At 40.8% G+C, this 16,169-nt stretch overlaps 3 protein-coding genes across 6 annotated transcripts; 2 read left to right on the top strand and 1 right to left on the bottom strand.

Moving 5' to 3' along the window:
- The first annotated feature begins 1,043 nt into the window (after positions 1–1,043).
- gabarapb (GABA(A) receptor-associated protein b) lies at positions 1,044–3,637 on the top strand. Its single transcript, XM_086012585.1, has 4 exons — positions 1,044–1,374; positions 2,776–2,854; positions 2,969–3,087; positions 3,171–3,637. Exons 1-4 carry the CDS (start codon positions 1,285–1,287, stop codon positions 3,249–3,251), a joined length of 369 nt encoding a protein of 122 aa, XP_085868711.1. The 5' UTR covers positions 1,044–1,284; the 3' UTR covers positions 3,252–3,637.
- A 267-nt stretch (positions 3,638–3,904) lies between these two features.
- Positions 3,905–10,394, top strand: gps2 (G protein pathway suppressor 2). 2 transcript variants are annotated; one of them, XM_086012493.1, is made up of 11 exons: positions 3,907–4,079; positions 5,029–5,146; positions 5,255–5,364; positions 6,553–6,665; positions 6,744–6,823; positions 6,943–7,022; positions 8,105–8,276; positions 8,357–8,440; positions 9,741–9,817; positions 9,894–9,989; positions 10,078–10,394. In XM_086012493.1, the coding sequence occupies exons 2-11, from the start codon at positions 5,053–5,055 to the stop codon at positions 10,168–10,170; spliced, it is 999 nt and encodes a 332-aa protein (XP_085868619.1). In that variant the 5' UTR covers positions 3,907–4,079; positions 5,029–5,052; the 3' UTR covers positions 10,171–10,394. The 2 variants fall into 2 exon arrangements, with proteins under 2 accessions (XP_085868611.1, XP_085868619.1); XM_086012485.1 differs by having other exon boundaries at positions 3,905–4,079; positions 5,029–5,364.
- Positions 10,395–10,710: 316 nt separating this feature from the next.
- LOC147151132 (eukaryotic translation initiation factor 5A-1) lies at positions 10,711–15,339 on the bottom strand. 3 transcript variants are annotated; one of them, XM_086012562.1, is made up of 6 exons: positions 15,057–15,339; positions 12,816–13,019; positions 12,636–12,740; positions 12,434–12,565; positions 11,283–11,356; positions 10,711–11,123 (listed from the first exon to the last, which is right to left on the bottom strand). In XM_086012562.1, the coding sequence occupies exons 2-5, from the start codon at positions 12,981–12,983 to the stop codon at positions 11,294–11,296; spliced, it is 468 nt and encodes a 155-aa protein (XP_085868688.1). In that variant the 5' UTR covers positions 12,984–13,019; positions 15,057–15,339; the 3' UTR covers positions 10,711–11,123; positions 11,283–11,293. The 3 variants fall into 3 exon arrangements, with proteins under 3 accessions (XP_085868688.1, XP_085868696.1, XP_085868679.1); XM_086012570.1 differs by having other exon boundaries at positions 12,816–12,985; positions 15,057–15,338; XM_086012553.1 differs by having other exon boundaries at positions 12,816–12,988; positions 15,057–15,337.
- Between the last annotated feature and the right edge of the window lie 830 nt (positions 15,340–16,169).

Here is a 16,169-nt window from a genome sequence, read left to right as displayed (position 1 = left end):
TTTACAATGATTGTAAAGCACAGTTCACCAAGCGTTGGATTGTTGGGAGGGAATGTGAACTGGGTTCAGTCCGTCATGATAGTCTTATCTTACGTCGGTAGCAGGCCTTAATGTGTGTTTATACAAATTATAGTTTTTTAAATGATGTCTTTTTTTTTTTTTTTCACTGAGAATTATTGACAGCCTTGTTGGCGGTAATGAATGGGTTGGGGTGCTCACCGTGTGTTCTCTCAAGTCCTCGGGATGAATACTTCCCCACTGAAACGGGAGAAATCCAGGATGTAGGAATGAAATGCAGCACAAGCTGACCAACTTGGATGTAATTGAGAGATGCTGACATCTTTGATATTTATCACCGCCAATGCTTTCTTACTTTTGAATTTTTAGACAGACTTTCACTTTTTAAGTGTGCTTTTATTTTCACATAGTTTTGTCAATCACTGTAAATTTTTGCATCAATTCAGTATTAACTGTGATTATGATTTTTTTTTTTTTAATAAAGTCAATCTAAATGTGACTAATGAACAATGAGGATTACTTAAAAATGTCACAAAATTGACAGTTTTCTATTTGTAGTTTACTAAAGACCTTTATTCTGAAATGCTACACAAGATTTGATTTTATCTTCCTGATTGACAAAGGGGTCATTCTATTTTTAATGTCTCAGAATCTTCAGTTCATGGCAGTTACAGCAAACCTATTCAAATGACTTTTATTGTCAAATAATATATTTGGGTTCATTTTGCTTTGGGACATCCTAGTCTGTTAACTGGCAGAAGGGTAATAATCACAATGGCACAAAATCATTCTGATTGCTGATCGCTTTAGATTTTGAAAGCGGCGCTTCACCGTAATGCTTCAAGTTTAAAGCGGAAGTCAGCCAAACCGCAGTGTCATATGACAAGGGCAGCGGCCGAATCACCACTGTTCCTACGTGGTCAGGCCGCGGCGTATGATCAAAATAAAGTAGTCCCCCACCTACCTCTCCCACAAAATAACACACACTCTCACACTCGACTTTGAGCTGTGTCGCCATTCAGCAAAGAGATTGTTGTAATGTAATATACCCGCCGAATTCCCATCATACGTCGATGTGATTTGTACGTGTATGTAGCCCCCTTACGTCACGTTGTTATTGTATATCCCTCCGCGCGCCATAGCTAGCCACTTTTGCATCGTTTGTTGTTGTCGTGGTCGGTTTGTCAGCAATTTCTTTCCCCCGAACCCGAGCCCGATCCCGGAACGAGCGACCGACCGACTCGTCGTCTGTCATCCCTCGTAACGATGAAGTTCCAGTACAAAGAAGAGCACCCCTTTGAGAAAAGGCGGTCCGAAGGCGAGAAGATTCGGAAGAAGTACCCGGACAGGGTTCCCGTAAGTAGTCTGCTAACGTTAGCGGCTATGAGCCTGGCTATCTTGAGCTATTTCAACACGACTCTGTTGGACGAATGTGTGGATTTAATCGCAAACGTTCCACAAATGTATTGAAAATGACATCAAATGTCGCAGTGGTGGGGGTGTTGGCGAGAACGCCGCCTCGTTGGGCAGCAACAGGCCGCTAGCTTTCACTACAACGTCGTAGTAAAAAGCTTCCGCATTTGGGAGCGACACTACTTGCGAAATTGGCTTAATTCTAACGGATTTATTTAGTTAGCTCTGCTAGTGATTGCGTCATTAATTTGTTGTAAATGTGAAAACAATTAAACTCGTTTAATTAATTGGAAATAAATTCATACAATTAAAAACAACATCAATTATATAACAATTCAAACAAAACAATTTTACATAATAAAAAAAATAAGTTTGCTTATTAAATTAAACGATTGGTAAAATTGAGTACAATAACGAGCGGTCGACTGGTTAGCACGTCCGCCTCACAGTTCAGAGGTCGTGGGTTCGATCCCGGCCCCGGCCTCCCTGTGTGGAGTTTGCATGTTCTCCCCGTGCCTGCGTGGGTTTTCTCCGGGTACTCCGGTTTCCTCCCACATTCCAAAAACATGCATGGTAAGTTGATTGGACACTCTAAATTGCCCCTAGGTGTGATTGTGAGTGCGGATGTTTGTTTGTCTCTGTGTGCCTTGCGATTGGCTGGCAACCAATTCAGGGTATCCCCGCCTACTGCCCGAAGACAGCTGGGATAGGACCCTAATAAGCGGTATAGATAATGGATGGATCGATGGAAAGAGAAAATTAAACATTTTGTAGTAGAGCTGTCAAAATTCATCACTTCAGCGACAACTAATCGACTACCTTAATAATCGACAATTATTAGATTTTCGAGTAATCGTCTAGAGACATTTTTTTAACTTAAAATTGTCCAAATCCTCTGTCGGCCTCTCAACAGTAAATATTCATTATTTTTTTGTAGTCATTCATGAAAACAGACTTATATTTTATGTTTAAACAAAACAAGACATTTGCAAATATCTGCTTTTACTTTGGAAAACAATAACCACACCAGTAACAGAATCAGTTTCAAAAAGGTTGCTGAGTACAACATTAATCCCTCTCGTGTGATATTTTATTATTTCATTTTTTATCACGAAAGAATATGAAATAAACAACAATAATTGGTTAATAAACAATAAATAGAGAAAAATGGTTTAACATTCATGCCTTCTTTAATGCAATATAAAATTGTATCAAATTAGATTGATGGAATAATCATTATAATAATCGATTCTAAAAATATTATACAAGTATTTTAAAAAATGAATAAATGCACATTCATGATTCATTCCTTCATTCATTTTAATAAAAATGTGTGTTTTCCAGGTTATTGTGGAGAAAGCTCCCAAAGCCAGAATAGGTGATCTGGACAAGAAGAAGTATCTCGTCCCCTCCGACCTGACAGGTGACTTAACATATTTAAGGTTCTACCAATTGGTAACATAATTAAATGTTTACCTATCACACGAGAAAATAAAAAACATACACTACAATTTTTGTTCTCTTTTTCTTAATCCAGTGGGCCAGTTTTATTTCCTCATCCGAAAACGAATCCACTTGCGAGCCGAGGATGCGCTCTTCTTCTTTGTAAACAACGTCATTCCACCGACCTCGGCCACCATGGGACTGTTGTACCAGGTGAGCTCATCGCTCACTCCGTTTCCGATTCTAGACGCCACTGTGATTTATTTATGTCTCACTTTCTATTTTTGTCACTTTAGGAGCACCATGAAGAGGATTTTTTCCTCTACATTGCCTACAGCGATGAGAGCGTGTACGGGAGCAGCCAAAGGGAAATGTGATCCCCGTTCTGTCACTTCCCCTCCGCCTTCCCGTGACCCGTACATCCATCCATTGGAAATATTTAATCTAGCTCAGCAGCTTGGAGTTCACAGAGCAAAAGGCGTCAGATGCACTTTCACCACCCTTCTCCCCTTCATCTCCTCCATTAGTCAGTCTCACGTTGTATCTATCGGCCTTCATTTCTTATCTCCCAACTGCTATGGAACTATTATGTTGACTATGATTCATTGTGGTTATTGTTAATTTTAGATGGCTTTATTTACCGTATTGTGAAGCTGAGTGCAATTTTTTTCTTTCTTTTTTTAAAAAAGAACTCTAGAGCTGCATTACTGGCGCTTTCTCTCCACTCGTGAGCATAAAATGATAAAATGTGATGAAAAGGTTATTTGTGTCTCCTGTCTTCATTCCATAAGGATTGCCTTTACTATGAATGCCTAACATTGTAAATTAATAATTTTTTTAAAGTAGGACTTTTATGTGTGGCTTGTTCACGTATGGGAGGCATTTAACCATAAAAAAAAAAACATAGCAGCGTTTAAAAAAATAATGCTATGTAGCAAGTCTACCGTTATTACTGCATATGAATCTGATCATGCAATCTTTCACAAACACCAGTCTCGCGAGAGAAAACGATGCCTGAAGAAAACTTTATTTCCCAGAATGCATCGGACACCAGAAGTCCGTCTTTGCCATCAGCATCACTGCTCTGTTTATAGCAAGGGTGAAATTTTGCCGTCTTTTGTCTAAAATCTAAGCTTTAAGTTAAGAGTGGCATATAGTTATCAGTTCAACTGACCTCACGTTCAAGGACACGCACGACGTCAAAAGTAAGTGTTTTGGATTTTTTTTTTTTTTTACGATCCCCGCTAGCTAGTTAGCTACGTCAAGCTAACTGCTTCCATTTTATTGCATTTGGGAAGGTGGCGCGAGATTAAAAAACGCTTGGTGCACTCGTTTTTAAATGCCCAATTCCAGTCGCTTTTGCGCATTAATGCATTATTACAAATATACATATGTAACTGGATCTTCCTTTGCAAATCCATGGCTAAGCAAGCAGCTTGCTGGTCTGGCCTGTAGGCCTTCCCAAAACTACTAACCACAAGCTAATTTTACAGTAACAGTAATTATCAGTAATAATAATCCTACATATTTTGGGCGCCTCTCATGTCACTCGAATTTATTTGATAGGAGTAAAAAAAACAAATTAAGGATGAAATGAAATGACAGTAAACAAACCATGTACGATAAAGTTAAGAAGTATAGGCTGTTAATCTGCAACTATATATACTTTGTAAATTGTATTCAAAAATTTTAAAAACAATTACAAAAAGTTTGTAAATATTTTTTGTAAAATTAACATTAGGCTACATTATATTATATTTAGAGGAATAAAACAAAAAAATGTGAGTAAAACTGTTTTTGGAAAAAATGTTAGATGCCACAGTATTAAAAATGTAGTTATACTAAAGAAATAACAACCTTCAACTATACTCATATTGAAATGTTCTTGTACAATGGTAACAGTACTATAGACTACAAAAGGAAATATGTACTGTAATAAAATAACCGCTCTAAAAACATGTATCCAGAACTAACATATATGCTGCCACTATATTTACTCTTGATCAAAAATGCATTGGGTAAATTGAAAAAAAAAAAGGATTACCGGTAAATAATTCATTCATCCCGCCAAAGACAATTTTAAAATTCAAGTTTCTATTGTGATAAATGAAGAAAGAACAAAAAAATCCATGAAGATGTGCTGCTGCTTTTTAGCTGGCCCCTCCACTGCCCGTCACCATGCCTGCCCTGCTGGAGAGACCCAAGCTGTCCAACGCGATGGCCCGAGCCCTCCACAAGCACATCATGAGGGAGCGAGAGCGCAAGCGACAAGGTCAGACCGCGCCCGCCCCCTGCCCGCTTTCCTTCGGCAGCACACACAACACTGACGTGACTTTGTGGACGTTCTTTTTTTTTTCTTTTTATTCTTGTTTTTGTTCAGAGGAGGAGGAAGTTGATAAGATGATGGAGCAGAAGATGAAGGAGGAGGAGGAGAGGAAGAGGACTAAGGAGATCGAGGAGAGAATGTCCTTGGAGGAAACCAAGGAACAGGTTTGTATCATGAAAATTAATACAAATTAGAATAAATGAAACAGCAATCAAGTGTATCATATTTTAATTTGATAATAAAACAGTATTTTCATTAGCATTATAATTAATTGGACCATACCTAATCAACCAATTCTTGAATAAAATAAGTGATTTAAAAAAGTAAAATACCAATTACACTGGCCAAGAGCAAATTTTAATCATACTACAACTTTGTTTCTCTAAATGTATTTTTGACGCTGATTTGAAAAAATGTCTTTTCTTTTTACCATCGAATCAGAGGTTTTTGAGATCTTTTTATTTTTTGTTTTTAAATTTGACCTATAAAAAGCCTGCGCTATATGGATTTTACCATGTGTTGCAATTTAGCCATGACCTTTCGGGAAAAAAAAATCCACCTGTCGCTGAACCTGACCCTTAATTAATAAATATTACGAGATTACATATTTGATTATTCTTATTAGGGCTGGGCCGATACACTTTTGTCCCAGACCGATACGGATCCCGATACTTGGGTTGCAATCCGATACGCATTGCGACACATCATTATAAAAATATATATTAAAAAAAAACTAAGGCATGTGTTTCCAAAGTTTTAACTTAAGTGCCATTTGACATTTATTCAAGTGTCACGACTGAAAAGTGCGTAAACTGTTCCAGTAACTGTTCCTGATACACATGAGTGCAATAAATAAAACTCCATTCACAAAGCTCAACTTTCCTCAAATGTTCCAAAACTATGTTATAGAACGTGCAAAACATAACATAATATAAGGTATCGAAAGTATTGATACTTCATCAATATATCAATACTTGGCATCGGAATAAAAAGTATCACGATATATCGTGATACGATATTTCTTTCCAGCCCAACTTGTTATTATTAGCAGTAGTATTATGAAAACTTGATGTGCTCGACAAAAAACAAGGGCAGATTCGGAATCAGCGCAAAAAAAATCTAGAACGGTTTACTTGCTTTTCTGATTTTAAAAAAAAGTTGTAAAAAAAAAAAAAATGTTGACCAGTGTTATTTAATACAATAAATAAGAAACGTTTGATATATTGTTGAGTGGCTGAAACGCCGAGGATTTGGACAATTTTACGTTAAACAAGATCCCGAAAGGACTTTTCCACGATCCAAATAGTTGCGGCTGCGTTTGCTAATGGATTGATTTGGCACCCTCGCTTCAGGTGATGAAGATGGGCGAAAAGCTTCAGGGGCTCCAAGAGGAGAAACATCAGCTCTTCTTACAACTCAAGAAAGTCCTCCACGAAGAGGAGAAAAGACGGCGCAAGGAGCAGAGGTGGGGCGCCGCTTACCTGATGCCCGACGTGCACCCTCATTTGCTGGCGCGCCGTTTGCTCACTTCCTGTCCTTTCAGCGACATCACCACGTTGACGTCGGCCAGCTACCAGGCCAGTCTTCCCATGCACGCGGGCCAGCACCTCCTCAACATTCAGGGTGAGTCACACTTGGGATACCCTGGAACACGTTACGACAAATACATGTGATGATTTATGCTTGAATGTGATACGTGATCTTTCAGTTCAGTTTCCAAAATTGCCCATCTCGTCCATCAGGCAGTCCTGTCAGCCACAGTCGACCCGGCGCGCTGCTCGGAGATCGGAGCAAGCAGCTTTTCCAGAGCGCTGTTCTTCCTGTAAGTAGTTGCCAGTGTTTTTTTTTTTTTTTTTACAAATTTCCAGACAGTCAACCCGCCTCCATTCAGTAACTTGGCTCCTCTCCTCTTGTGATGAGGGAATGAATCGTTCAACATTTCCTATTGCCTAATCACTAGAAAATGTATTTTTATATCGCTTTCTTTATCAAATGGCTGCCATGAGAAGTTCCTGTTGTGTTGTGTAAAAAGGCTTCAACAGGCGACAATAACAACAGATTTTCAAATCAGCGATGCAAGTAAATATTTCCAGAGGAATTGTTTTGCGCTGATTCCAAATCTGCCGTTGTTTATTTGGGTGAGTTTTTGGTCATGTTTAGACCTTCAAAAATGGGATTCATTATGGAGAATAATAGTAATTATTTTACAGGAACAATATGGATCTAGCAGCAGTCACCCTAATAATGTAATATAATAGCAATATATATAATACAGTAATATTTATGAATTTAAGGTTGGGTTCAGCAACAGGTGGATTTTTTTTTCTGTAACGTCTTTGCTATAAATTACAACACATGGTAAAATCCGTTTGCGCAAGCTTTTATAGATCAAACTTAAAAACAAAATGAAAATTTCTCAAAAACCTGATGTGCTGGAAAAAAGGTAAAGACATTTTCAAAATCAGCATCAAAAGTACATTTAAGGACACTTTAAGCCACCTCCGATTAAAATTTGCCAGTGCAAAGCCGATCAGCTTGGAAACATCGGCTAAACATCCTGTCAAAAGTCAGGCCTTCAAAATAAAAGCATGCCAGTATAGTTTGCCAACTCAATCGATTTTGGGCTGGTTTGTTGAGTGTAACCGTGGCCTAAGAAAGTGTGGCAAAACTGTTTACAAAATTAATCCAAGTCATGAATTTGTCTCATACTGAAGATTGAGCAATTCCCTTGAAGGGGAAAAATAAGATTGAATTACATTTGATTGCCTTGTGAGAATCGGTTGGTCACTCCATTTTAAGATGCGTCACATTGGTCTAACCCATAATAGCAGTGCAAAATGGCCGACTGGTTGCATATAGCAAGTAGGGAAGGATTTTGAACCTGATGGTCCTTTCTTTTAATAGACACGTCACTATCAGACGCCGGCGTTTAGTTCGGGTTCGGCGGAGCACGGCCAGTTCAGCGGGGCCCAGGGGGTCCACGAGTCCTACGGGGTGGCGCAGGCCCAGCATCCCGCCACCTACGCTCCCGGACCGTCCGTGCCGGTCAGCTTCGCCAGCGGCTCACAGATCCGAGGTAAGGCCGCGCACGCGGTGCGTAATGCTATGCGGCGGCAGTATTTGCCAACGTGTGGCTTTCCGTTCTCGTCCCTTCAGGAGCGTCTGCATTTCAGGCCATGCAGTATCTGCCCCACCAGCAACCTGCCTACCCGGTCCACGGTCACTTCACCTCCCAGCCTGGTCAGTTTCCGGAAATATTTGACTGGCACACACAAAAGTATTCTTAACTTACGTTTGCCCGAAGACGCGAAGTCGATTTTTCAAATAGTTTAAAATGACAATGCATGACATTAACCACCCCCACAAAAGCAAATGTAACTATTGCTAATTTTGTCAATTTATTCATTTATGTATTTTGTAATTACACAAATGTCTTTGATTATTGCTGTATTGTTTTACTAAATATTGTTTATTACATTTAGGCTAATGGAAAAAATGTTGTCATGGTAATCTTAGGTGGTGTTTGAGAACTAATGTACATTTCTTACATAATTTGGTTCACTAAACGGAATTCTCCTCTTAATTTCAATTAGCAAACTACCTGATAATAAATAATTAATAATACATCACATTTATTAACCAACCCCAGAAAATACAAATAAATATTCTAAGTGACCCCTTGACGAATTTTCACGCAAAAAATATTTAAAAAAAATACAAACCAAAACAATTCCTTAACAAACACTGATAAACATAAATTGTTTTCTAAAATCCTGAAAAACTGGGGAAATATACCCAAAATACACAAAAAAATACAGAAAGAAAAAAAAAGCCAATCCATGAGTGCTGAATCATGAGTATGCCGGAGTCGACTATAGTTATAAGTTGTAATATCACCGCTATATGGCAGACATGTCTCAGTTGCACTTACACCAAGTTTTATACTGCTCTATACTACACCGAGAGTAGGGCTAATATTTTTTTTGCGGGTTTGTAATGATATGCAGGAAAAACTGTGCCATAATATGAAAATTTTGAGTGAGTTGATTTTGGGGAAAAAAAATACACAAAGTGACTTGGTTTGCTGTTCAGCAGTTTTGTGCTGTCTTCGAATGGCAATTTTTATGCAAGAAAACTGGAAAAATCCAGTCCAATGTGCCGCCCCCTGTAGCACCGATGAAAAATTGCAGTTGCCTTCAGCATTCAAGTTGCCCATCCCTGGTCTCAAGAGAAGTTACTAATGATTTCAGGATCTAATTTGACTTTTTAAAAATATTTTTTCACTTAAGAGCCCTGTCAATATATCAATTAACACATTTTATATATACTTTACCAAATGCATATTATGGATAAAACTTAACTATGACATTTATTAAACGCCCCCAGAAAATGTGATTTTAGATGTTTTGTCATGTTTAATTTTAGTTTTTTGAATTATCTGTGGGCTAGAGTTTTTTTTTTTTTTTTTTTTCCACAAACAAAAAAGTATGATGTTGTATGATGGGCTGAGTTGTTGCTGTGACTTACTGTTTCGTGTCAGGCTACATCCCGGGTGCCGGCATCCCACTCCAGAAGCAGCTGGAACACGCCAATCAGCAGTCGGGCTTTACCGACGCGGTACGTAGCCTAGCTGCTTTTTTTGCCGCCAGTAACGGTGGCCCGACTAACCCGCCGTTTGCGCTTGTTTCTGCAGGGCGCCCTGAGGCCCATGCATCCGCCCGCCATGCATCCGTCGGCTCAAGGCTTGCTGCCCACGCCGTCCATGTCCGTCCAGATTCCCACGGCAAAGGTAAACTCCCCCCCTCCCGCCGCCCCCGCATCGAGCCGTCCGCTTGACTTACTGGTGACACGACACGCCCCTCTCTGTTGTCGCCCAGGCCGCATTCCAGAGCTCGCCGCAGGCCGCGCCGCGTCACGGCTTCCTGCCCCACGCCCAGAGCGGTCAGAGGTTTTACCACCATGCCAAGTGACTCGTTCCAGGTCCGGGATCTTCCACACCTCGTCCCGACATTTGGAGTTCCTGCTCTCGTTTTTGACATGTCGGTCGCGCGTGATTTCTCCCGTGGGATGAGTGTTGGATTCTGCGCCCACCGCCCCTTGTTTTCTTGATTTGAAGTTTATGTACAGTTTATGTGATGAAAAAAATTCCAATTAGAGATTTTGCTGTACGCTGCTTAATAAAATGTTGAGCAAGCCCATGAGTTTGTAGTTAGTTCCGTGATTCACTATTGAGCAATGCATTGTTTTTGACAGTTTTTCAACTCATATTCCCCAAATGCAATATTAATCAGAATGCCGTGTTTAGACTAGCGGAGGCGTATAGAACATATTATTGTAAATAATTTTTTGGGGTTGACTTCCACTTTAATCCCCCCCCCCCCAATGCCTTTAATCTATCTATAAATATATTGGTATACATATTTTCATAACAACCAAAAATTTCGGCACTACATTTGCAATGACCATTGTGCTCCGGTAAAGGAGTCGAATCAACACTCAATTACAACAAATGGACTTGTTGATAACCTCCGTTTTAATTGGACTTCCTGTGATGAGCGTTTGGAAAATAAACACGGGCAGGAACTGAATATGGCCGCACTTAAAATGAGGCAACCCAAATGTACTGCAAGCCTCCATTATTTTTGCAATGAAGCCCTTTGGCAAAAAACAGGGGAACAAGTAAAAAATACAGTCAAATAAAAATAGAGTAGCATTAACGCCACTTTGAACTCTGCCTTCCCCAAACTGTTTTTGTGTTTTAGTGGATAGAGGACATTTCACCCCAAATGCTGATAATATACAACAATAATAAACATTAGAAACCCGTGCTCTGAAGTATAGAGAGAGGGAGAGCTATGAAAAAGAAAGAACGAAAGGAGGATAGCAACATTTCCTCCATTTCCCCCCCAAGGTCCGGCAGCCCCTGTAACACAGTGGCAAGAAGAAGAGATGAAAAGCGAGATAAGGGAAAGAACAGTCAGAAACCAGAAGGAAAATAAAGGCGAGTTTTTCTGACGCCATGCCTCAAATAAAGACATGACTAAAATGCAAAGTGGAGCTAGTACGTATGCACTGCGTTTACCTTGCTGCCGCTTATTTCCCCAAAGCTTTGATGCCGATGGCAGCTTCCTCATCCATTGCATTGAGAACGGTCACCTGAAACAAAAGTCAACGCCTCGCCTCAAATAGACGTTTCCATGGGGGCAACCTGCCCAAAACAACAGGCGTTGTCGTTCGAGAACTGTGTTTTTGTAAATATTGGCCTCCGCTGTAATTGACGTCATGCCCCAATTTGAAGAACCCCCTCCTTTTTCTCCCCTCACAAAAACACGGCTATCCTCCGAAATAAAAGCCCTACTTCAATCACACTGTAGCTTAGTATATAAATACCCTTGGCCTTGAGGAAAATGTTTTTGCGTTTTCTCAAATGGCATCCCCTGCCGTGCCTTAATTAATCGCCATTGTCCTATATTTAGAAAGGCCTCATTTCAAATACGCGCCATCTTTTTCTCCCGCTCAGGGAACGGGTGCAGTGACACAAGCACAATTAAAGGCCCTCCTTCAAAATAAAAGCCTTACTTCATATAATAATGCCTTCTATCTGGTTGAACTAAGGCTTTAGTAGAGTAAGTGCAAACTGGAGTAACTTAAGTGGGTGCAAGTCTGTCATACAACTACTATTTTCCTACAAATAAACAGCCAGCACTTTCTGCAGTTGAGTAAATAACCAAGGTTATAATAGTTTGGGATTTTTCATCATTTAGTTTTTAACGTCAGTTAGTCTTAATTCGTTTTTAGATCAGGTTTGTTTGTTTTTTTGAAAATGTTTTTTACAAGTACTTGTCGAGCGCAAGATTTAAAAAAAAAAAAAAAAAAAAGGTCACTAAGTATTATGTAATTAAGTAAAATGAACTACAATTGTCCAACGACTGTGTGAGCTTCCTTCTTTTGTACGGTCGTACGGCAATATCAAAATAAATACATTTAAAATGAACCCTGAAATCTCATGTATGATATAAACTGACAAAGGTGACAACAAAATACAATTTCAGTATAATTACGGTGAATTTTAGTAGGTACCATAAAATTAAGATGTAGTTGAAGTTAGTTTTTTTTTTTTTTTTTTAAAAAGCATTTTTGTTTTCATTTTGTTAACACATTTTTTTTCAATTCAAGTTTGTTTTGTTTCCGTCAGTTTTCATTTACATTTCATTAACCTTGCTAAATACTGACCAGGATCTCTTCCCCGGCTTCGTTTTTGCTCTCGATCTCTTTGCCCAGGTCGCCCTCTGGGATCTTAAGGTCCTCTCTCACCTCCCCGCTGTCCTGGAGCAGGGACAGGTAGCCATCTTGGATCCCGATCAGCTAGGAGAGAAGAAAGGGAGGTTTGTGCAAATTTGGGGTCTGGCGACTAGCGCTGTTTGCAAAGTCTCACTTGGTAGTCCACTCTCTTGATGTTGGGGACGTCCATGTTGTGGGTGGAAGGGCAGATATCTTCGTATTTCTTCCCAGAGAAGATATCGATGCCAACCAGGTGGACCTGCGGAAGCGAGCAAAACTCAGGTTTAGCTTTGAATGGCGAATACTAGATCGGGCGCGAGGCGCGGTCACCAACCTTGGCGTGGCCGTGCTTGCCCGTCTTGGAGGTGGACATCTCCATGATCTTGCAGGGGCGGCCTTTAAGCACAACGTGGCCGTTCTTGCGCAGGGCCGAGCACTGCATGGGGTAGGTGGCCGACGCGCCGGCGTCGCCCGTCTGGAAGTCCAGCTCTGCATCCGCCATGTCTGCTGTGGAGCCACACGCTTTTGAACACGGCGTCTTCAAAACATTCCCACAAGGGATACATCGGTTCATCACTCAAGTAGACACCCGGCCCTAAATAATCTGCATGTTCACTTAAGGAAATACCTCAGCTCAGAAACATCATTTGCTTGCCCCTTAGGAAAAATATGTCAGTCGCTGACTCGTTAACATACTCAAGCCTCCTCCAAAATAAATGCCTTACTTAAAATAATGCTCTTGGTAGTTTGCCCTGAAATAGTGGTTTATACCTATTGCTGGGAGAAATATAATGTAATCATTATTATCGTCAAAGTTGCTGTCACGATATGCAATTTTACATTATCGAGTATTAACGCTCCCCAAGAAAAAAAAATGACCGGGTCCATTGATTGGCTGCAAACTAGGAAGTGATGAAAGCCCACATTCGGCGAATCAGCGAGCAGTATACAGTCACGTGACTCGATGGCCCCAGCCAAGCGGAAGACGGCATTGTTTCAAATTGAGATAATGGAGAAATGGAGGACTCTCACGTTTTAGCGAGTAATTTCACAGCAAAAAATAAGTCCACGTGGCCTATCTTGGAAATGATTTGGGTTTGACAAGACAGCGTCGGTAAAAAAAAAAACGAACATAAAAAAAAACCTGAAAACGGTCGCCGTGAACAACAATTCGCCGACACTTCTGTTCCGCCACCAAAAGTTTACCGGATTGTCGATATTCACTTAATATTTTGTTCTTACACGATCGTACTCTGCATCATAGTGACATTTGCAATTACAGTATATCACGCATGTAGTATGCATGTGTTAAGAACCGTCCACATATTCCAGGGTGACATATGTGGCAGAGAGCACCATATATCAAATTAAAAAAAATTTTTTTTTTCAATCTGACTGCTGTAGTAAGTGGAAATAGTAGAATTTTGCCCTTTTGACCTCAACATAATTTGAATTCCTTCATCATTAAATACTGCCGTAGAATATCATTGTGCAATGTTTTGTAGATGTATGAAGCAATTTAAATTGTTGTTGCTGGTGTTTAAATTGTTCTGTGATGCAAGTGCAGATTTACAGTATTTTTTGTCGACTATCATAAAATTATCGTTCCAGTTTTTTTTTTTTAAGGGAGATATCTTTTTAGCCCATATCCTCCAACCCTACCTACAACCCAATATGCCCTGCACGGAATAATCAGTGAGTCCACCTGAAGAAATGCCTCTCATCAAATAGACACCCTTTCCTCAATGTAAAACATCTGACATCCATAAGCATTCATGCAAAATAAATGCCATATGAAAAAAATAAAACGGCTATCCTCTGGTGTTTAGTCGTTGAAGTAAACAGGCAGATTTACTGCCGTATTATTACACGAATCATATTGGGATTTTTTTTTTCATTCAAACCACATAAAGTGAGGATAAATAAGGCAATTTGGATGTGTTTTTTTTTTTCCTAATGCGTTGCATATCCTCAGACTCAAGTGACTGTTACTAAAGGATTTTTTTCTCGTTCAATATTGATTATTGATTTCTATATGAACTATTGATGCCTGAGGCCTAGTCGGTGCGTGCCATGGCGGCGCCGACTCAGTGTAACGGCCGCATCATCCCCATCACCCCCCCCCCCCCCCCCCAAAAAAAAGTCCACGCTCCAAACACGTCACAATGGCACAGCCCACGCATATGTGCTATTTGCACGAGCCTTCCTCATTCTCCAGTTGAATGTTGGCCCGCTAACGTAGCTGGAGCGAGCTAAGCTACAGCTGTCATGACTAAGCCATTACTTGATGCTACACTTTTGTTCCACCTCGCTCTCTATTTGAAGTCAGCCAGCAGACTCTGCAAAATACACCAAGTCCACGTACTCGTGTTGATTTAAAACGCGCCAATAAGTACGTAGACCTTGTGGAAAAAAAAGGTTTGGTGCTGTCGATGTTTAATTAGCTTCATTTCAGGTGTGTGGACTTCAGCGGAGGAAGCCGACTCGTATGAATGTAATGAATGCAGAAAATGTTTGTGTTGTGTATAAAAATAATATTTATGTTCTATATGAGGTCTTTTGCAACGTGACTCACCCTTTATGGACAAAGAATCTCCTGCGTGGCTTCACTTTTAAGTCCCCCTGCGGAGTGGCCTCGTCGTCCACTTGCTCTCCCTTGTCTGGCTCGCTCTTCGTTTTTAGTCTTTCATTTCAGTGCCGATTGGCTTTGTTATTCTTGTTTTTGTTAAGCACGCTACTGCGTCTTTTCACCACTCGGCTCCACCGTCAAAAGTCCGACGCCGGACCAGATAGAACACGCCCGCCCTACGGTCCCGTTATTTGGTTGTGGCGTCAGAGGCCCCGGTCCGCCCCCCCCCCCCCTCCTCCTCCCTCCGCTCCGCTCCGCTCCCTCCTCCTCCCTCCGCTCCGCTCCGCTCCCTCCTCCTCCCTCCGCTCCCCCCTCCTCCCTCCTCCCTCCTCCACCCGCTCCCATCCAGCCGTCTTCTAATGGAGCAGGAATCGCAACGTCCGCTTCGGACCTTCACAATAAAACCACCTTCGAGATGTCCGCCCTCGTCGTTTTTAGCGTGTTCGTCCACTTGACATAGAAGTACATTTAATCAAATCATTTATTTCACCTCGTAATGCCGGTAGTCCAGAATTTGGGTTTTAATTTGGACACTGCTTTTTAAATGGACCAGCAAAATGGTGCTGTTGTTAAATCTTTTTTTTTTAGGCAGCTGGCTAAAGTAAGCCTTTCCTTTCACAAAAGCACTTAGAAACAGTAATCCAAGCCTTTGTTGCATCTCAGATAGATTACAGTAAAGCACTTTATTTTGGTGTCAGCCGGTCCTCCCTCAAGCATCTCCAGTTGGTCCAAAATGCTGCTGCCTGCTTGCCTCCTAACTGGAGGTACAGGAAAGAAGCACATAACTCAATTCTGGCCTCCCTTCACTGACTCCCTGTCCAGTTTAGAGTTCATTTGAAGATGCTTTCATGGTCTCGCCCCACATTACCTCTATGTACCTGCCTGGTGCCTCAGGTCAGCACACTGGTAGATGCTATGGGCACAGAGGAATAAACGGAGCCTTTTACCGTTGCCGTTCCCCCTCTTTGGATTGACCTCCCGTTAGGGCTGCACAATATATCGAAAAATCATCAATATCGCAATACTGGCCCATGCAATATGTATATTGCAAAGACATGC

The sequence above is a fragment of the Filicampus tigris genome, chromosome 2, assembly GCF_054856515.1.
Source record: "Filicampus tigris isolate MCC_2025a chromosome 2, RoL_Ftig_1.0, whole genome shotgun sequence".
Taxonomy (NCBI): domain Eukaryota; kingdom Metazoa; phylum Chordata; class Actinopteri; order Syngnathiformes; family Syngnathidae; genus Filicampus; species Filicampus tigris.
This window is presented reverse-complemented; position numbering and strand designations above follow the sequence as displayed.

Excerpts from the sequence above, each read along its gene's own strand:
- gabarapb (XM_086012585.1), top strand. The coding sequence starts at position 1,285 with ATGAAGTTCCAGTACAAAGAAGAGCACCCCTTTGAGAAAAGGCGGTCC. Across the intron at positions 2,855-2,968 it reads CGTCCCCTCCGACCTGACAG|TGGGCCAGTTTTATTTCCTC; the intron begins GTGACTTAACAT and ends TTCTTAATCCAG. Across the intron at positions 3,088-3,170 it reads CCATGGGACTGTTGTACCAG|GAGCACCATGAAGAGGATTT; the intron begins GTGAGCTCATCG and ends TTGTCACTTTAG.
- gps2 (XM_086012485.1), top strand. The coding sequence starts at position 5,053 with ATGCCTGCCCTGCTGGAGAGACCCAAGCTGTCCAACGCGATGGCCCGA. Across the intron at positions 8,441-9,740 it reads TCACTTCACCTCCCAGCCTG|GCTACATCCCGGGTGCCGGC; the intron begins GTCAGTTTCCGG and ends GTTTCGTGTCAG. Across the intron at positions 9,990-10,077 it reads TCCAGATTCCCACGGCAAAG|GCCGCATTCCAGAGCTCGCC; the intron begins GTAAACTCCCCC and ends GTTGTCGCCCAG.
- LOC147151132 (XM_086012562.1), bottom strand. The coding sequence starts at position 12,983 with ATGGCGGATGCAGAGCTGGACTTCCAGACGGGCGACGCCGGCGCGTCG. Across the intron at positions 12,741-12,815 it reads GCAAGCACGGCCACGCCAAG|GTCCACCTGGTTGGCATCGA; the intron begins GTTGGTGACCGC and ends TCGCTTCCGCAG. Across the intron at positions 12,566-12,635 it reads TCAAGAGAGTGGACTACCAA|CTGATCGGGATCCAAGATGG; the intron begins GTGAGACTTTGC and ends CTTCTCTCCTAG.